Genomic DNA, 19,507 nt, shown 5'->3' with positions numbered 1-19,507 from the left:
CATAACTTTCCTGCTGCTGACCTCATGCTCTGTTTCACACACAGGAGTAGACTCAAAGTGATGGTTCTCACCAGTCATTTGTTTTTCCCTAGAACTTATTGGAAGATCAAGAAATGTTGCTTCTAATGTCTCATACAGAGTGAAAAATGTGCTTTTTATATTCTACACTGACCATCACATACAGTTAAAAAAATCCAACTGTAGCTAAATTTTGAAAAAGGTGCTTCAAAGCCTGGTAAGTAGTGTCATATGTATTTTCTCTTTTGATTCCTCTAAACTCAGAAAATAGTGCTGACTCCATTTCAGAAATGAAAATGGAGGCCCCAAAAAGTGAAGTGACAAGGCCATGCTGCTCACAAGGGACTGAGCTGAAACCAAAACTTGACTATAGATCGTATTCTTTTCACACCCACCAGTGAGGGAGACAAAGGTGGGTTGGCCACCTAAGTGTTTATTATGATGCCTTGCAGAATGCCAGGCCAAAAATCAAACAAAACCTTACATTAAAGATCAAAACCTCCCTGAACTCAAACCCCCAGAAAGAAGGAAATTAAGGAGGAAAAAAGGAGGCAAATCGAGATGGATATCTCTGGGCGATTTCACATAGGAGTAGTACTCACCTCTGACTGGCCTCATGGTCTCCAGGATCTTCCTAAACCAATCTCTGGGGCATGAACTAATCAGACTGAGAGTGCAGGAATTTATCTATCCTCCTATTCCTGCCAACTGCTGATTTAAAGATGTGAATCCACTCGATTATCTAACAGTTAAGAAGTGAATCCAAATTTCAATGACACGGAGATGAGAGCCCAGGGCAACACCAAGGACTAGGACTGGCAATTAATTAGGCAGATAGCATCTTACATTTGGAAAGGACCTCAGAGGTCTAATCCAATCCTGCTCCTAGTACAGGAATCCTTCCATGGCCTTCTCTCTGTGGATGGGAATTTTCGTGTTTCTTGAAGCAGCCATTCTTCTATGACTAGATGAGATCTTGTGGGTACTAGGTCTTGCCTCCATGGAATTGAGCTCTATCCCCTTTTAAACTGTAAGTCCACCTTTTGGACCCAGTTCTTCCCTCTGGCACTGTAATGAGTATGGTTGCTTGTGCATTTAGGCGCTTTTCCCAATATGTGAAGTCATGGCTTTCTTAAGTCTCCTCTCTAGCAAAATAGACTCAGTTTCTCCCACACTTTTGTATTCACTAATTTTCAGGCCCTCCATAGAAGGTTTTTTGCTTGGACACCCCCCACCCCTCCACCACCTTTTTAGTGACATAGTGACATACAGTCTGTTTTCCCTGCTTAGTCTGACCCAGTATTAACATACTTTCAATACCTTTACTGATCATAAGCTCCATAGCAATGAGGCTATACATATATATTGTGTTTGGAGATGGTATCACTCCCTGAGCTCTGTAACCCCCTGGAGTTTACCAAATGAGAACTGGTTTTCATCATGTCATCTACCTCAGAAGCCACACCACCAGTGAGGGGGCCAGATCCAGTTGTCAAGATACAGGCCACAACTAATACACAATTGTCCCTTTGAACCAATTTTTGCTTCCATAAGCTTTTTGTTTATCTAGTATTGCATCTCTTAAAATACAGAGGAAAAAAAAAAACAGGTAAGAGACTAGTTCACTTTGACAAATAGCCTTTGAAAGAGACCAAATGACATTCGGAAAGTTGGTAAAAGCCACCAGAGTCAAAGCAACTTCTCAAAAAAAAAAAAAAAAAATTGTGGCTATGCTATGCTCAACCAGGCCACACCTGTTTTGAGAAACCACCAAGTGTTCTTCAGATAAACAGAGATGCCAGGTCTGACAGTCTCTAAGGCAACCAGATACGGATCATCATCACACATGTGAGAGGCAGAAAGAGACAGCAGTGACAAACATGAAGTCTCGTTCTCTCATCTGCTCAATGGTGTGGCAGCTGCTGGAGACAACTCTGCCTCCGGAGCCCACCCCACATCTAGTTTCAAACCCTAAGTTCTAATTGTAGTGAAGAGAATCCTGCAGTTGGGAAAATATCCAAAGGATCTGGGACCCAACCCTTAAGCAGGCATCCTGTCCCCTAATGTGGACTTCAACATGGACTTCTGAGTAAAGAAGACAAGGCGTAGCTCCTTGCAGTGTTCACAATAAAACAAAATGTGTATGCAGCTAGAATTCATGAGGGTATACACTTGGGGATAAGCCAGTGAATCTGGGCAGGAAGAAAGAGACCGCTTATCTAATTTGGCTCATTGATGCCTAGATTGGATTTTTCTTAAGAAACCACCATCAAAATATACCCATGTCCCTGCATTCTGAGTGTTTATATCTACTGAAGATGTGTAATATCGTAGTTCCCATTCTGTGACATTTCCAACTTGTGAAATTTTAACAAGAATGATGCAGACGAACATTCTCTAGGAAGTTGACAGATACGGGATGGATCCAGGAGTTGGAATGGGTGCGTAAAGGATGCTTTTGAAATCATTGCACTGCGTTTACTTAATGCCTGGGTTTTCTTGTTCCCTAGATTTTGTGCTTCTCTGTCTTGTTCTTTGGTGCCATTCCCACTATTCCTAGTGTCACGCTCTGCACCTTGTTCATACTCAAGAAATAGCTGTTGAACCGAGTTACTACGTTGCTTTGAGGAGATACAGCTCAAAGACAAGGAAGATAAACCGAAATCTCATGGCTCAGGAAGAAATGGGAAAGCATACTGCAAAGATGGACTAATTAATGAGTTAATGAACTTTGAAAAGGTAGAATCATAAATGCTAATGATAACTATTTGTTTATGAAGCTTAATTATAAACAGAATAAATAAATTCATTGATCTAGCTGGTCAGAGAGCAACCATCTTTATTAAAAGGCCTGAGCAGGGCAAGAACAGTTAAACAGAGATGAGTGGAGGGCAAAATGTGTACAATCAATCATGGTGGTGAATATAACCGGTTTTATATCAATACCAAGGCATGTACCATAGAGACATCAAAATAAAATTGTCAATATCACTCAGACAGTGTTTATTTTATATTTTATTGTCACAAACTTATGAACAAGCCAAGAGACAAAACCAAAATCATAACAAGTCCTATCACCAAGAAATAAAATAGCCATTTGAGTAGTCTCTCTCTATATATCCTTTGAGTTTGTCTGCAAATATCACAATACTTAACCACACATACACACATTTTTTTTAATTGGACTAACATTACCCATGTTATTTTATAGTTGTGTATCATACATATTATGTAATAATAGACATTTAGGTTGACTCCAAGATTTTTTCCTACTGTTTCTCTGTTAAGCCTATTGTTGAGTTTTCTGGCAAGGTTCTGCAATTTATTTTCTTGCTAGCAGTATGTAGATGGGCCTTTTATCTTCTACTGTAGAGGGAAGTGTGACCGTAGCTTAAAAATGATATGATATATATATAGATAGATCTATCTATATCTATATCTATATCTATATATCTTTCCATTAATTTAAGAACTCTTGCTATTGAAAAATAAGAAGGATTTAGGGGAAGTGACTTATTCATCATATTTGTGTCCATTGATTAGGCCCCTAAAGTTGATCCTTATAACACTGCAACATTTTTTAAACATAAGGTTTTGAGTCAGTTTAGGATAGCATTATCCCAAAATATTTTTGCATCACCCAAAGTTAAATGAATATTATCACTTTTAAGAAAAAAACCCTCAAAGTTACATATTCTTATTTATTAAAAAAAGCGACTAGAAAAAATATGGGTAAAAATACTAAAGAGTAAGTACTCTGTGGACAGTGGATTCTACTTTATATTGTAATTTCCATCTGGTTTTACCTCTGCTGCCCTTCTCCAGAGGCATCCTGTAAGCTTTTTGCTTGTGTTCCATATCTGAGAGACTCTCCTACGAAAGCCAGGATGGTGGGTCAGCTGGTGAAAACACTAGCACATGTAGTGAGAGCAAAGCTGCTCCCTTTGGGTTATCTGGTTTTGAGTAGGAGACATGAGACACTCCTTTACACACCCAGGTCATCTGTCTCCTGCCCCCACCTAGTCAGTGGAAGAAAAGATGGAGGTTGGATGGCTCAGGAAAATTTGTCACCACAACTAGAAACAGTGCCTAGCTTAGAAGCCTAACCGACTTCGGGTCAGGAGTGTCACCCTGATGTGCAAAACACAGCAGCTTTCTTCACCCAACACCTTCCCCACTGGTCTTTCACTCAAGTGCTTGGAAATAATGACAGTCATGGCGTAGGCTTGGCGCTGGCAACTGTGCCATGAAAACTAAGAAAAAGAAACCTTTTAGGATGGAATCAGGAGGCCAGCAGGGGGAGCCCTACCACTTGTTGCCATGGCCCATCCAACAGGAAGGGACAGATCTCACAGGTGAGTATTACTTGGGTGTCTCAGCAGCAGGAAGGAAGTTTTTCCTACCCTGGCAACAGCCCAGCCAATGAGAGCCCACCACAACTCAGCCAATGAAAAGCCGCTATACTTTGAAACCCCAGGTTACTCCAATGGACATTTTGTTTATAACAACTTTCCCAATGTTCCTCTTTCCTCTATAAGAGAGTGTCCCTGTCCTTTATTCCCTGGACTTGCTTGTGGGTTTGCCAAAGACTGTCTGGGATTGTAATTCTCTGCTATTTTTGGATAAAGGGATTTTTTAAAAAAGGATTTTATTTATTTATTTGACAGACAGAGATCACAAGTAGGCAGAGAGGCAGACAGAGAGAGGGGGGAGCAGGCTCCCCACTGAGCAGAGAGCTCAATGCGGGGCTTGATCCCAGGACCCTGGGATCATGACCTGAGCTGAAGGCAGAGGCTTTAACCCACTGAGCCATCCAGGTGCTCCAAATAAAGGCATTTTTTGCTGGTAAAATATCAGGAAGTTTTATTTTGAAGGTTGACAGTATGGGGATGGAAACAGCATAGTTCTTACTTTAAAATGTCCCCACAGCGCTTGGGTGGCTCAGTGGGTTAAGTGGCAGACTCTCAATTTTGGCTCAGATCATGATCTTGAGGTGCTGGGATTAAGCCTGGAGTTGAGCTCTGTGCTCAGCGGGAAGTCTGCTTGAGGAATTCTCTTTCTCTCCTCCCTTCGGCCTCTGCCCCCTGCTCCTGCTCTCTTCCTCTCTCTGTAAAATACATAAATAAATATATATTTTTAAAGATTTTATTTATTTGTTTGACAGAGAGAGGGAGAGCGCACAAGCAGAGGAAGGGGGGTGGTGCAGAGAAGCAGGCTTCTCCATGACCAGGGAGCCCCATGTGGGGATCCATCCCAGGACCCTGGGATAGTAACTTGAACCAAAGGCAGACGCTTAACTGACTGAGCCACCCAAGCACCCCAATAAATAAATCTTTTAAAGTAAATAAAAAAATAAAGAAAATGTCCCCATTTGTAAAAGAATTAGTACTTGTTCTTATTTAACAAATGTTTCATTTCTTTAATTAGTGATGACAAGGTTAGTGTAAAATAATGACTCTTCACTCTCCCTTTTTTTCATTCTCGTCGGCCTGGGAAGAGGAGAGCTTAGAGATGTTGGGGTCCAACTATGTAGGTCTGAGTCTTACATCCTCTACCTATGATTTGTGTGACCTTGGTAAGTCTCGTAACCTCTCTGTGCCTCAGTTTCCCCATTTACCCAAAGTGGATAATGATTGCGCTTTCTGGCTAGCATTGTTATGAGGATGAAATCAGTGAATTCATGTCAAGTGATTTTAGAAGAGTACTTACCATGGGTTAAAGACTCAACAAATGCTAGCTGCTACTGTCATTGTCACTCCTCAGTTCTGAGCAATGTTTGGACCCACGACTTAGTGAATGACTCTCATGGCAAACTTGGTGCTGTTTCACTGCAGCTCGTGTTGAGAGCGAGTCTAAGAATATTTACTGAAAGCTGTAATTCTAAACCCTGGAGGACCCCAAGGCATTAGCAAAGACTGTGGGAAATTTGTAGCGGACACCAGAGAATCACTGCTTTCACTTACATGATCATTGCTTCACCAGCCTTTTCCCACCCCTCAGTGCAAGACAAATCCACAGAGTAATAAAAAACATGCATGACAGTTGGGTCAAGAAAGCAGCATAAAGCAGAAATCAGCAACAGAGCTGCCCACGCTGTTCAGCGGGTACTGTGATGCCCTGAGTTTCTGTCCCCCTCCTCTTTTCCTCCTGTGACTAAATGAACAGGCTTCAAGCATGCAAACATATGTGCACACGATTCCCACAGCCACTTAAAGGAGACCCTGTGCCTGGCCAGAGTGATCTGCTTCCTTGTGTCAGGGTGGGGGCTGGTGGTGGTGGTGGTGGTGGTGGTGGTGGTGATCTCTCTGGTTCCAGGCACTGGAGGGAAGCACAAGAGGAGATGGCTTCAGGGCAGGGACTGCAATGTGGTCTTGCCTGGAATACTTAAATCCCCCTCTCCCTCCCTTGGTTTTCACTTGCATCAGAAGCCAGGAGAGTAGAAGACTGGGTTTACTTGGTCAGGTCAACTTAACTTATCCCCTGGGTGTGTATAATTCCCTTCTTAGCCCACTTGTCATATATAATACAAGAGCCAACCACTTCTATGTGGGCCATTCCAAATATGTTTAAGAACACACTGTTCTTAGATTTACTGTGACTAGTGTAAACTGATTGGAAAGGATCCTCTTGTACAGTTGGGAATGAAGGTCTTTTTTCCTTAAATATGTGTCAGGAAGCTTCTCTTCTCACCTCTGTCTAGCTTCCTTTTTGATAGTACAATGAGACAAATTAACACTCCATTTTTAGCCAGACTGATTGCCAGAAAAGTCAGGGAGCTGGAGAGTGCTTGAGAAAGGCCAGTATCAACTTGGGGCTGGTTTTTCCAGAAGTAAAATAAATAATAGGCTTGGAGCCCAGGTTTCAAGTTCATCACAGCAAGCTCCTCTTCCCTGAGCCCAATTCCAACTTCCAAATTACAAATGAGCAGAATCCTCATAAGCATTTCAGCTTTGAAAACAGAAGTCTTGGGTTTGGGTTCTAGCTCTGCACTCACTTAGCAGTGCACTTGGACAAGTCATAACCCCTGAGATTGTCTGCTCATCTTTAGAACAGGTGCTGAAAACACCCACCTCTGCGTGGGGACTAGGTGACGTCATGACTGTGAACCATTTTGTTGCTGTAAAACATAAAAAAAAATATGAAGAGGGTTTACTGCTGATTAGGACATATAGATGCATGACACTAATACATATGATTTCACTTATCTGGGGAATCTAAAAAAACAACAAAAAAAAACCCCAACTGAACGAACAAACCACAACAACAGCAACAGCCAAACAGACTCACAAATACAGAGAATAAACTAATGGTTACCAAAGCAGATGAGTGACACAGGGAGAGGGGATTAGGAAGTTCAGAATTCTAGTTATAAAATAAGTAAGTCACAGGGGTGAAAAGGACAGCATAGGGAATATTGTCAGTGATAGTGTAATGACTTTGTATGGTGACAAACAGTGACTTCAGCTATGGTGTGGAATGCTGTGTAATGTCACACACCTGATGAGGATATAACACTGTAGGTCAACTATACTTCAACTAAAAATTGAAAAAAATAAAGCAGAACTGAACCCTCAGGCCTAGAATTGAACGGTGCTATCTCTTATGGCAAGTTCTGAAGGTGAAAGCAGATCATCTGCGAAGAGACTATGAACATTCTACTATACAGAACCTTGTAAATGTATCGAGGTTAAGACACAGATGGCACAGGAGGGAATGAACACTTCCGTGAAAAGGAGAAACGCTCCTTTGCAGATCATTAAAAGCATTCTCATTTGCCTTTTGTCACTGGAGAAGAATTCCAGTTTGATGCTCTTCCCACAGTTGTCCCTCGGGATTAGATCCCGTGCTGGCCTGGGTCTGCCACCCGCACATTCACTGGGAGACCTTGTTCTTTACAAGGCCGCTTTACCGATCCCAGCAAACTTCCATGTTGTCTCAAGTTTCCACTTGCAGATGAAAAATGTACTATATTTTCTGCCATTTGTACTTTAGACTGCTTCAAATAATGAGGTATTATTTTGATACCACCCTTCTGTGTTTCTTTGTTCTAAATAAAGAACTCAACATCCTATCAGTATTCATCTTCATTACTCTCTGGAGAGGCAGGCGAAGGCAGGAGATTTGGAAAATGGAGGCACGGATGTTTAAACCATTAGCACAGAGACTTATCCAAAGTGACCAAGTGAGTAAGAGGCAAAAATGGAACTCGTGGAGATCTGGTCCGGTCCTAGAGATCCCCCGGGAGAAGCATGGCTGCGTAAACACGTGCACGGCCAACATTTGCAAGAGCAGATGTTTCTTCACAAGCCTACTGTACAGCAAGGCCCACCCTTGCCTATCTGTTCCTATCTGCTTTTATTATGCTTTGGGGCTCTAGCATGATAAGACTTCCCATATGGTACTTGTATTAACATTAAATAATGGTCATTGTATTGTGTATGCTATCACCATAGAAATATTTACTTAGTTGAACACAGACACCGGTCAAGCAGAGTGATTGAAAACAAGCTAATCATAAAAACCATTCATGCTCACATCTATTTATAAAATCTGTTTCGTTTGTGCCAGTTAAGTATAGGCTTTGTTCTAAACAAACACGCAAACCTTCTGCACATCCAGAGACATGAAAGGCGCCCGCCTCCCCCTCTTCAGAAAGCCTGGCCATGGGGTGTGGCCTGTGCTGTGTGTGAACTAGCAGGCATGCTTTCTGGGGCTCAGCTCCGCTCCTCTGAGGCTGAAGCTGCTGACCCTGGCTTTCAGGGTGCCTTTGTGTTCTCCCCTCTCTGGGCTCTCCCGGTCCTCTGGGTCTCAAACTTGGATGTGCTCAACAGCAGCCTGGGGGTCTGGAACAAATGGAGTTGGTCTAGTTCCACACCAGAGATCCTCTCTGGGTGGCTGAGGAGCTGGGGTGCAGGAAATGGATTTTTAGGAGACCCTCGGGTGGTTCTGGTTTTGAGGGTGTGTATTTTCCACTTGAGAAATGGCCCTCTGGACCAGGCTCCTCCAGGACTCCTTTCCCCCTGCCCACCCCCTCAGACCCCAGCAGTTGCCATGGGGATAGAGCTGGTGCTACTAAGCATTGCCTTTCCATGCGCCTAAATTTTGTCTTGACGGATACCAACGATATACATAAATGTATATTCCTTCCACCCTGTATAGCAAAATGTGTGAGAACCTGGGTTTTAGAGTCAAACAACTTGAATCTGTCTCTGCAACATACTAATCATCTGGCCTTGGGCAAACTATGTAGCCCCTCCAGGCCCCTCTGCCTTTTTAAATATACGAAATGGGGATGGGGTGCCTGTGTGGTTCAGTCTGTTAAACGTCTGCCTGTGGCTCAGGTCATGGTCCCAGGGTCCTGGGATTGAGCCCCATATCAGGTTCCCTGCTCAATGGGGAGTCTGTTTTTCCCTCTGCCCCCTCCTCCAACTCATGTGCTCCCATGCATACTCTCTTCTCTGAGTCTCTCAAATAAACAAATAAAAAATATTTTTAAAAATACAATGGGGGAGGGGCACCTGGGTGGCTCAGTGGGGTAAGCCTCTGATACAAGATATTAATACTGATTTCACTTACCTGGGGAATCTTAAAACAAAACAAAACAAAGCAAAAAACAAAACTAAATGGCTCAGATCATGATCTCAGGGTCCTGGGATCAAGCCCCATGTCGGGCTCTCTGCTCAGCAGGGAGCCTGCTTCCCCCACCTTACCCCCCAACCTGCCTCTCTGCCTACTTGTGATCTCTCTCTCTGTCAAATAAATAAATGAAATCTTTAAAAAACTACAATGGGGATAATAATAGCACCTGCCTTATTGAGGACAATGGTCACAAGGCATGTAGAAAATGCACACGATCCATGCTATTAGTATATCTGTTTCAGAAATGAAGTTGAATTGAGCTGTCCTTTTGGATCAAAGAGTCTGGGAAAATGCCACCTGAGGAAATGTGGTGTGGTGCAAAGGAAAGACATGACCTATGTTGATTCCTGGGGCTGCTACCAAATGCCTGAGTGACCTTGGGCTGGTCCTTTGTCTCTGGAAGAATCTATAAAATGTTACCCGTGAAATGAGAGGGTAGGTCTAAAGCAGTGATTTGCGAACATGAGGAGCAAGGGATTCCTGTCGAATCTCAGTAAAATGATGAAATCTTTGTGTTTATACACACAGCATTCATCGACATACAAAGACAAAGTTTTCTCTATATTTTTTAATTTAAAAAGTGGATTTATATTTATTAAACTCAGCCCGGTTGACCCGTGTTTGGGAAATAGTCCTGCTTCTTTTGTAGGAGAGATATGATGGCCTTGCTCCACATGGACTCAGTCAAAGTCAGCCCCCTCCTGGGGCTTTAGTCCAAGTAGCCCCAGCCCAAGTGGACTCAGTTAACCTGGCAGCAACTCACATGGGCTGAGTCAAAATGGCACCCACTCAAGGAAACTCTGTCCAAGTGTCACCAGCCCACAAGGCCTTGGTCCAAATGGCACCTACTCAGGCGGCCTTGGGTTGCCTGGCTGGGTTCCCATGGTACCCTCCTGTACCCTCTCAGACAATAGACAGTGTTTGGCAAGTCATGCAATAACACTGGGCTCCCAGCAGTTGCAGTCTTTCAGAGTGGGGGAGCCACTGGTCCAGATGGCTGTGTGTGTGTGTGTGTGTGTGTGTGTGTTTTATTTGCTTGTTCATCTTATAGATTCCACTCAGTAAGAAGGTAGATCCGGAAGCCATTCTGGATAAATAGGGGTTGGGGACTATTTAAGAGCTCTTCTTTCTCTCCCTCAACTCTAGAAAAGACCTGCAAGGAAGCTCTCTTTCCTCAGGAAGTAGTTGCAGGGCACCTACTGTAGCAGGACTGTTCTAGATGTTTGGGGTACATCACAGAACAAAACTCCATGCCTTGCTGGGGAATGCCACCTCTGAGGTCACAGTTGGGAGGTCACAGCCTCTTGGTGATGACAACTTAGTCTCTTGGGTTAGGATCCCTGGGAAGACCCAGGATTAAAAAAAAAAGAAAAAAGGAAAGCTTGCTTTCGCCGCCTGCTCTCCGCCTTTACCTCCTCTCACCCCTTTTCAGTCGCTTCGTTCTGTATCCTGCACATTTTCACAAAACTGGCAGCTGAATTTGTGACTGTGGACAAAAGCTTTTCTCTTTCCAGAGTTTGTTTCCCTATTTACAAGAAGAGGGGCTGGGACTCTAGAGCTCCAGTCCTCTTCCAGCTCTGTAATTGAGTCTAATTAACTCAGCAGAAATAACACCACCCCATTTAGCCCAACTGTCTCCTCATCCTCCCCCTATATACGCAAATAAACACTTGGTGGTGTCTTAGAAATGAGCCAAGCGATGTTAGCATAACTTTGAAGCTATGCTGGTTAGCAGAACCCAGTACTACCTCCGTCTTTAGATGCCAATCTTTCAACGGACATTTGAGAACCTTGCTTTCCTCGGGCCTGGCCAGGGATCTGTGGACAGTGATCGCTCTGGAGGCCAAGGGAATGACATCAGGAGCTGCTGGGATGCTTGGGTGTTGGATGTAAAACAAACTGAGAAAAAGAGCGCTCCCCCCCTCCCTACAGCCCCCATCACACTGTCCTTTATCACATCTGCTTGTGTGGCATTGAAATGCGAGTGGGAACCGTGTTCCCGGCACATGGTAGATGCTCAAGGAATATGTGTTGAGTGAGTGAGCAGACTCTAGTCTAGTCCTTTGGTTCACGTGGTTCTACCCACCCTTTACCAGCCAGCTCTGCTTTGGGGGAATATGTACCATGCTGGGTGGAGTCATCCACAAACAAAGTTGAGAAGAGGCTAAAGTCAATCACGTCTCTGTGCCAGATTGTTCCATGTTCTTCTTCCTTTAGCTCAGTGTTCTTACGCTTACCGCTCTTCGACACCTGACAAAGCAGCGAAGGCCTTTCCGATGTGCAGTCCTCTAAAGGGAAATGGATCTTTAGCAAGGACTCTGTAGGCCCAGGCACCCTGCAGTGGCAAGTGGGGGGGGTTACTTTGGGGAAGCACAGGCCGAGCCTGCTACGCCTGACTTCCACCTGCCACCAGGACCAACATCGGAGCAAATTCTACTTGCCCTCTACCTGGCACTTCCAAGGGAGCCTTTCCAAAATGATCCTGCCTGGGAGAAGTATCTGATATACGAACCCATGGAGCCGGCCTTAGTGAACGCGAAGTGGTTACATTAAGGATTGGGGTTCTGTTTATTGACAGGGTCATGGCCTCTCATGGTTATGACCCCCGAGGGACCCCGGCATGGAAACGGGATTTGTAACGTAACACTAACAATAACACACTAGAGACAGCCGTGACAGGGCCTGTTTCTCCTACATGCTGCAGCTGGCTCCTCAGGATGAAGACAGAGCAGGGAGCGGGCAGGAGACAAAGGGGCAAGCATGGAGTCCGTGGGCCTGGAGGTCCCCAGCCAGGAGTCCAGCAGGGGCTTCTGCAGTCCCTGCTATTGGAGAGTTGCCCCCTGCTCCTGACACCTGCTTCACTCTAACCTGTCTGGAAAGTGTTGTTGGCTCTGGATGCCCACCCCCTCCCAGCCAGCTCCCAGCCTCAACCCAGGAACCCCCTCCACAGATCCCCCTCTCAGCAAGCAAACCTGCTCTCCATCCACCACACCTCCACTCCTTATCCCTTGTGAAGATGGTTTTTTTTTTTTTTTTTTTTTTTTCTCTTTCTCTCTCAGGGACTGTGGAGGTAAGAAGACAGAGCATAGAAAGGAAGAGGGGGAACCTGAAATCCCAGGGATTTTTTGGCGGCGCAGACAAAACTCCAATAGGATGTTCCCTGCAATTCCCGCCCTTGCCTCTTGGGGGCAGGGTTTGGGGGACTGGGGTGAACCAACTGAGGCAAAAGGGGTTCCTGAAATCACATCTCCTTTAGCTTTTCATCTTGGCTTCTTCTCTGGTCTGCATGAAAGGAGAAATCTGTGTGACCTCTGGGGCCAGACACAGGAGAATTTCCTGGTTGGCCAGTGAGTGGAGGGTTTAGAAGAATAGCCATCATTTCTGCTAGTTTTCCCATCAGTCAGTATGTCAGCCCTCGTCCATCTAAAAAGCATGCAACACCAGTGAGTGGAGATTCTAGGATAACCTGGCATTCATTCAGTGGTGGTTTCCAGAGGAAATAGTTAAGAAATTTTTTCTCCATCGTGCACTCTGGGAGTGTCGATTTCCTTGAACTGAGGCGTCGTGAACAAGAACAGTGTCGGCAGCAGCCCCCCAGTGGTCTCCACTGAGGCCCTCCCTTCCTGAAATCCTCTAGTATCTCAAGTTTCCAACAAGTTTTCTTTTCTGATGCCAGCATTCAACCAAGCCTGGTGTCCCAGAGGTCCTCTCAGGGCTAGCCCTTCTTTGACCGCATGGTGTTGTCTGCTTGGCGGAGAAGCCAAGGAACTCAATGATGTGCTTGAATATTAAAAACAAAACAAAACAAAACAAAACAAAACAAAACAACAGCAACTCAGCCCTGAACTTATCTATACACTTAGCTTCACACTCACATAGTAAGGTTGCAATGGTCACTAGGAGCTGGGCACACCCAGGTTTCACAGACAAAAGGAGGGACCTTCAGAGATAGTTAATTTGCCACCTCATTGATTTTCCATATTCGATGATCAGAATTGAAACTGAATAAGGTTTCTCCCGGCCTTTTGGTTACTCTGTGGAGATTTGGAACAATCTACTACATTTTGTGCCTTTGGATGGCTAAATTTCTAGATGAGGAAGAGGTGGCTGATAACTCAAGGTGACTTTTAAAAATTCTTCCAGAGAGACCACTCAGTGTGTGCACAAACTCACATCTGCCTCATAATTCAATTCCCACCTCACTCGAGATCACTTCCTAGAGGTGTTTTCTGTCTGTCTTGGATCCTACTTTGTACCCTTATATCTCATCATTGTTCATTAGTTCATGGCCAGTTCTTATTTCCCTCAAATAGTGGCATGCCCTCTGAGGGCTGAGGCTTTAGGAACGCTGACACCATTCTCAACAGGTTGAGGCAGTCATGCTTCTGCTCAGCACATGCGTGTTGGCCACACAGGAGAACCATCACGGCTTGAAATTCAGTGTTTGCTCAGAGCCAGGGATTCTCAGAAAGGCAGCCAAAGAAAAGAGGCCTAGATCATTTGCAAGTAATTTAGATATTATTTTTCTCATCTGTGCATGAAAAAGACATGCTTAATGTCTTATTTGGGTCCATTTTTTTGACTCCTCTCTCTCAACTCTCTCTATCTGTCCTCTTCCCCTTCCCCCCCCTTTTACAAAAGTAGAGACAAAAGTTACCGGAAGTCTCAATTGTCAGACTTCAAAGTCTTTGCTAAACATTTGACATTTGACAGTGTGTCCCCCTCCCTTCCTCCTCACCCCCATCTCGCTTGCCTGGGCACAAGCCTCAGAGAGATAACCATATCAGGCAGAATAAATGAAGCTTGTTTCCTTCCAAATTTGCTTCCTCCCACACAGCATGGCTCTGGGCCTTGGGGTTGGCAGTGCACCTCACCCCAGACCTCTCTCTATTGACTTACGTGGAGGCAGTGGGAGAGAAATGGCAGAAAAACCCGCATTCACCAGCCAGAAATCATGGACCTTCTGCATCGGGAAAATTGTAACAGAACTCTTGTCTCACATTCCCATTTTATGGATGAGGAAAACAAGCCCTGAAGGAGCTCAGTGAACTATCTGAAACCAGAGTTAGACACCCCAAAAATAAAGCAGGTACTAGAAGCCAGAAGTCTTCTAATACCCAGTCTGGTATTCTTTCTGCCTCCACACAAAGTCTGAGAAACTACAAATTTCAGCAATAACACTGAAAGTTCAGAGGGTGGACATCTCCAGTATTCAAGTAGACTAAACTGTCCCATGAACTCATCATGGGTGATACAGAGACCTTTGTCCTCTGGCAGCCTGCCCTGGAGGACACCTAGAGTAGCTGCTTCCTATGTGACTAGGGGTCTGTGTAGGAGGGAGGTGGCTGGGTTCTCTGTAGCGTGCGAGTGTGCAATAGATTCTCATGTGCACTGTGTGGTGTTACCCAGGACGTGACTCCTGCAGCCTGCTCCCAGCCCACTGGACACTGGTTGGGTTTCATGCTGAAACGTTATGGCAGTCGCAGCCAGGAAAGGGAAACTGGAGCCATTGGAAACAGGGCTGGGATCCTGAGGAGTTAGAGTACACAGCTCCCTACTGGGAAGCACAGAGGATTGCTTCAAATACCCTTCAGAGGGACCGAAATTCCACCACTGAAGTTTTTTTTTACTTTAGGTCTATAGGGGATTTTAGAATGGAATCTATAGAAAAATAAAAATGACTCCAAAAATGGTAACTCCTCTCCTCACTAGGAATTGGAAGATTGAATAGAGATAAAAGTTGGAGGAGGAAAATGGAAAGAAACCCCCAAACCTTGGCTGTCTCCATTCTCCTCCTTCTAGCATACTCGTGAGCGCACACACACACACACACACACACACGTACTCACACACACACTTTCCCTTGTGCTGTCCGGAAGACAAAGAGAGGTTGGCAAGCCTTCCTTCATCTGCCACCAACTGGCTGAAATAAATCTCTCATCCAGAGTCGCCTGCCCACTGTCACCTTTGTGGGGGCATCAAGAGAACTAGCTCAGTGAGGACGCCCGTAGCTTCTAACCAACCTTCCGCCTTTTATAAGGGTTCATGAATCTGGCCTGCCCCAGTCCTCCTGGGCACCTGTAGCCCTCACATCGAGACTAGTTTTGTGCTTTTTAAAAAGTATATTCTTGTCCCACACTCCCAGTCTCCAGGGACCCTCTGAGGCAGGAGAACCTCCCACTTGCTCACCACCCCGCCTGTTGTGCTTCCCAGTCAGCAAGGGCAATTTTTCAGAAAACTATTTTTAGAAATAGTAACCTCAGAATAAACACAGCACACCAGATGCTGGTGTTTTTCTGGGGCAACTGAGCTGAGGATCATTTGTTTAAAGAGAAAGGTGGAAACAGCCAACCTTGCAAAGGCTGTGGGTTGCAGATTGCTGGGTTTTACTCCCCCTAGTGGCGCGATTTTAGAAGACACGACTCCCCCTTGACCCAGACTGGTAAGCCTTCATTGTGGGCAGAATTTTTATGTGAGCTAGATTTTACCTCGAGGTTTCTAGTTTGAAGAGCGAGGATGGATTGCACCTTAATCTGACGGGTACAAGATGTGCTAAGAATATTAGGGCACTTTCTCTGCTTATTTTCCTTATGTCTAGAAGGATCAATTGCTAAATACAACTTAATGTTGAAAATGAGGTTATAGCAAACCTGCTAGGTATTTTTGTTTAAATGAAACCTATTCCTTAAACAGAATATGCATATAATAGAGGGAACTGATAAGGCAAATACCACAGCATACACCTCTTTCCTAAGTCAGGGTCAGTGGTTCTGCTAGCTTCATAAAAGGCAGGATGTAGAAGAACAGGAGAGATGGGGGGATTTGTTAGCCCAATATTGTAAAGAAAGCTCAACAAAACACTAACAAAAAAAACCTCTCTGGCCAGAAGACTTGTAAGACCAGAAACACATTACCTAAAGTCACAAGGTTTAATCATATTTCTCACAATAATTTTTTTTTCTCGGTTAAATTGGTATAGCCTGCAAACAGACAACAGAAGAAACTAAAGGACTTTTGTAGATGTTCTCAATGATCAGATCGACAGCGCAGTGCTGTAAGAGTCTTCTTGCTGGGGGAAGGCTGTAAGTGGAAAGACCTTCACTGGCCTGAAGACCCTAATCCTCAGGTCAAAGATGGTCCCTCCGTGTGGAAAGAACAGATGGACAATTCTCTGGTTACATTATAAATGACTGGGTTTCTCCTACAACTTGGCTGTGGCTCACTAGTATCTGGGTGACAGAGTAAAACCAGAATGACAGTGGCTGACAGGAGGGAAAACATATGCAGTAGTCGATCAGCCAAATCATGCTCATAACTCAGCCCATTTTGAGTCACTTTTTGTAAATTATGGAACTGTATTCATTCATGCAACAGAAAGCATTCCATTCACAAAGAGTTGAACTGAGCTGACAATTGATTCATTATGCGTTCTTTGCTGAAAGGCAGACTGGTTTTCCAGAGTAACAGCCTCTTCTTTGACTGTCCGTCTCTCTCTATTCATATTCACCATCTTTGCATATTTTTACTCATAACTTATCTAACTGCTAGCAACTACTGTTAGGGAGACCAGCAGATCCAACCCCCATAGCCCGTGGGTTCCAAATCACACATTTGTCCTCTGAAATGGATAGTCACATAGAGCATGTTGGGGCTGATTCTCCTATACACGCTGCTGAGCTTCCCTTTGTTGTCACAGAGAAGAAGAGATACACTCCATCTGACCCTGGGAGTAAAATCATACCCAGTTGAGAACCACTGACCTAAGAAGAGGTGATGAGATTGGGAAAGATTTCATTTTTTCCTTTTTTTGTCATTTTCTGCTCCCCCTACCATTTATATTTTTCAACAGTTAATTCTAGAAAACCTATACTATGGAGTAGGTTTTATGGTTTAGTAGCGAACAAAAATCAAATTCCTGTCCTCAAGTACCTTATATTCTAGTACATGTGTGAGAAGGAGACAGAGCGTAAGCACAAAACAAATATACCTGAAGGTTCCTGAGAGTGACAAACATCATGATGAAAATAAAACAAGGTCATGAGGAAGAGAGTGACTAGGTCAGTCTTGACAAGGAAGCATGAGGCCCCTGAAAGCCCTGAATACCGGATCTAGTGTTTCGCTCCATCTTGAGTCTCAGCAGATGAGAGACACTGTCATGATTTTTCCACATAAAGATGTTCAAACGAATTAAACACCATAACTCACTTGACTCTATGACATAGGACCGTTTTAACACATGAAAAAGTAGAGAGAACATAGTCTCAGAATGAAGGGCAATCTTCTAGGTACATTTCAATTTTGTACATAACTAACTGGACCGTCTTATTTTCTCCATTGCATCATAGACCAGTACCCACTATGTAGGTCGAATATGGTTCTAAGAACAGCATTTTGTAAAATGTGGACTCCAGGATTACCTGAAGATGTGATGGGCTATGAGACTGGAAGAAAAAAAGTTATGTAGAAGATCACTCCAAAATTTTGTATGAACAAATATTTGAGAGAATCATTAATAAGATTTAGGTAGAGGAGGTAGGTTTGAATCCATAAGTCTGGATTGAAAGCTGACCCTAAGATGGTGGGGGTGCCTCCTGATAAAAGGTTTGGTGACTAGTGGTAGACATAGTATCAAGGTGAAGGTTAAGAGTTAGGACCACAAATCTAGATTTTCATAATCATTCAAATGAAAATAATCGAAGTCATTGGGATGGGCACAGTCTCTAAGGGAGAAAGGAAGAAAGACAGGAGACTAAGCCCAGAATATTGGAGAAAATCACCAGGCGGAAGTTAGCCACAACTCAAAGGATAGTGGAAGACAAGGAGCCACGAGGATGAGTGAAGCAGAGCAGCCCAATGCCAAAGACTGAACTGGTTATAAGAAAGCTGGGGCCCAGACTGTAGACACCATCTTTTTAAATGTAAAAGGAAGGGCTGAAGATATTTCATGTGCTAGTAAGATAAAGGGAAGTTTTTATTTTATTTTATTTTATTTTTTAGAATCATGGTGATTTGGACATATTTATAGGGAAGAGAAAATTCATGATACATGAGGAAAAAGTAGTAAAAGGGCAATAAAATGCCAAGAGGATCTTGTGGCTTTATGGATGAATACATTTTGAAGATAAAGGGGATCACCCTATGCCTTAGAGAAGAAGATGGATCTCATGGATGAAGATGTTGAGATGTCAAAGCAACTAGAAGAGGAGAGTCACAAGGGAAGAGAAAAGATGGGAAACGAAGCCCTCATACATGGCCTCAGCCATCTGCTCTAAGAGGCAAGGAAGGACTAGGGTTTCAAAGAATGAAAATGTTTTGTTATAGCCCTGTGGAAATTTAGTGAGGAGTTAACAAGTTAAACTGAAAAACAAAAACAAAACAAAAAAAACATAACCAAGAAGGACTCGGGGACCAACTGGCTTTAAATAGCTTATGTTTATTATGGACCAAATCAGCACCATGTCGCAAATTTCTTGAGCTATGCTTGGCTGTTGAGGAAAAGGCAAAGAGAAAGCAAGAGTCAGGCATTAGCCCTAGAAGCAAGAAGAAAGGTAAAAGAATTTGAGGTGTCCAGTGTTTTAGAGGGAGAGGCACTGACAGGGCCACATCTGGCGGGAAATGGGTGGAACAGTAGGGAGATTAAGGATATGTTGAGGGACAACAAGTCATAATAATGGAAGAGCATGTTCAAGGGTTTCAGCAAGGAGCCTTGTTTGTGTAGTCGGAAAGGAGGAGGCCTAAGATTAAGATTAATTCCACAAAAATGTTTTGCTCATCAGCTATGTGTCTGATTGTTATGGTTAATAAGATGTGAGAGGTCCCTGCTTTCATTGATTTATATTCTAGTAGTGAG

General features: G+C 43.9%; 1 protein-coding gene across 4 annotated transcripts in view; it reads right to left on the bottom strand.

Annotated features, from left to right (window-relative positions):
- Nucleotides 1-5,323: 5,323 nt before the first annotated feature.
- The window catches only part of LOC125078886 (mitochondrial fission regulator 1-like), a 76,222-nt gene continuing 62,038 nt past the window's right edge, over nt 5,324-19,507 (bottom strand). For 2 of the 4 annotated variants that reach the window (XR_007120996.1, XR_007120997.1), the window contains exon 2: nt 5,324-7,135. Coding sequence is in view for 1 of the 4 variants with exons in the window: in XM_047692123.1 (XP_047548079.1) it covers nt 6,187-6,336; nt 7,089-7,135; nt 11,406-11,493; nt 11,781-11,798 (303 nt within the window). In the remaining 3 variants the exon portion in view is untranslated. Of the gene's footprint in view, nt 7,136-11,405; nt 11,494-11,780; nt 11,966-19,507 lie in introns of those variants that run through there. The other 2 variants (XM_047692123.1, XR_007120998.1) reach the window with 2 other exon arrangements.

Source organism: Lutra lutra, chromosome 10, assembly GCF_902655055.1.
Source record: "Lutra lutra chromosome 10, mLutLut1.2, whole genome shotgun sequence".
NCBI classification, from domain to species: Eukaryota; Metazoa; Chordata; class Mammalia; order Carnivora; family Mustelidae; genus Lutra; species Lutra lutra.
The sequence above is the reverse complement of the archived record's forward strand: the minus strand, read 5'-3'. Positions and strand labels throughout refer to the sequence as shown.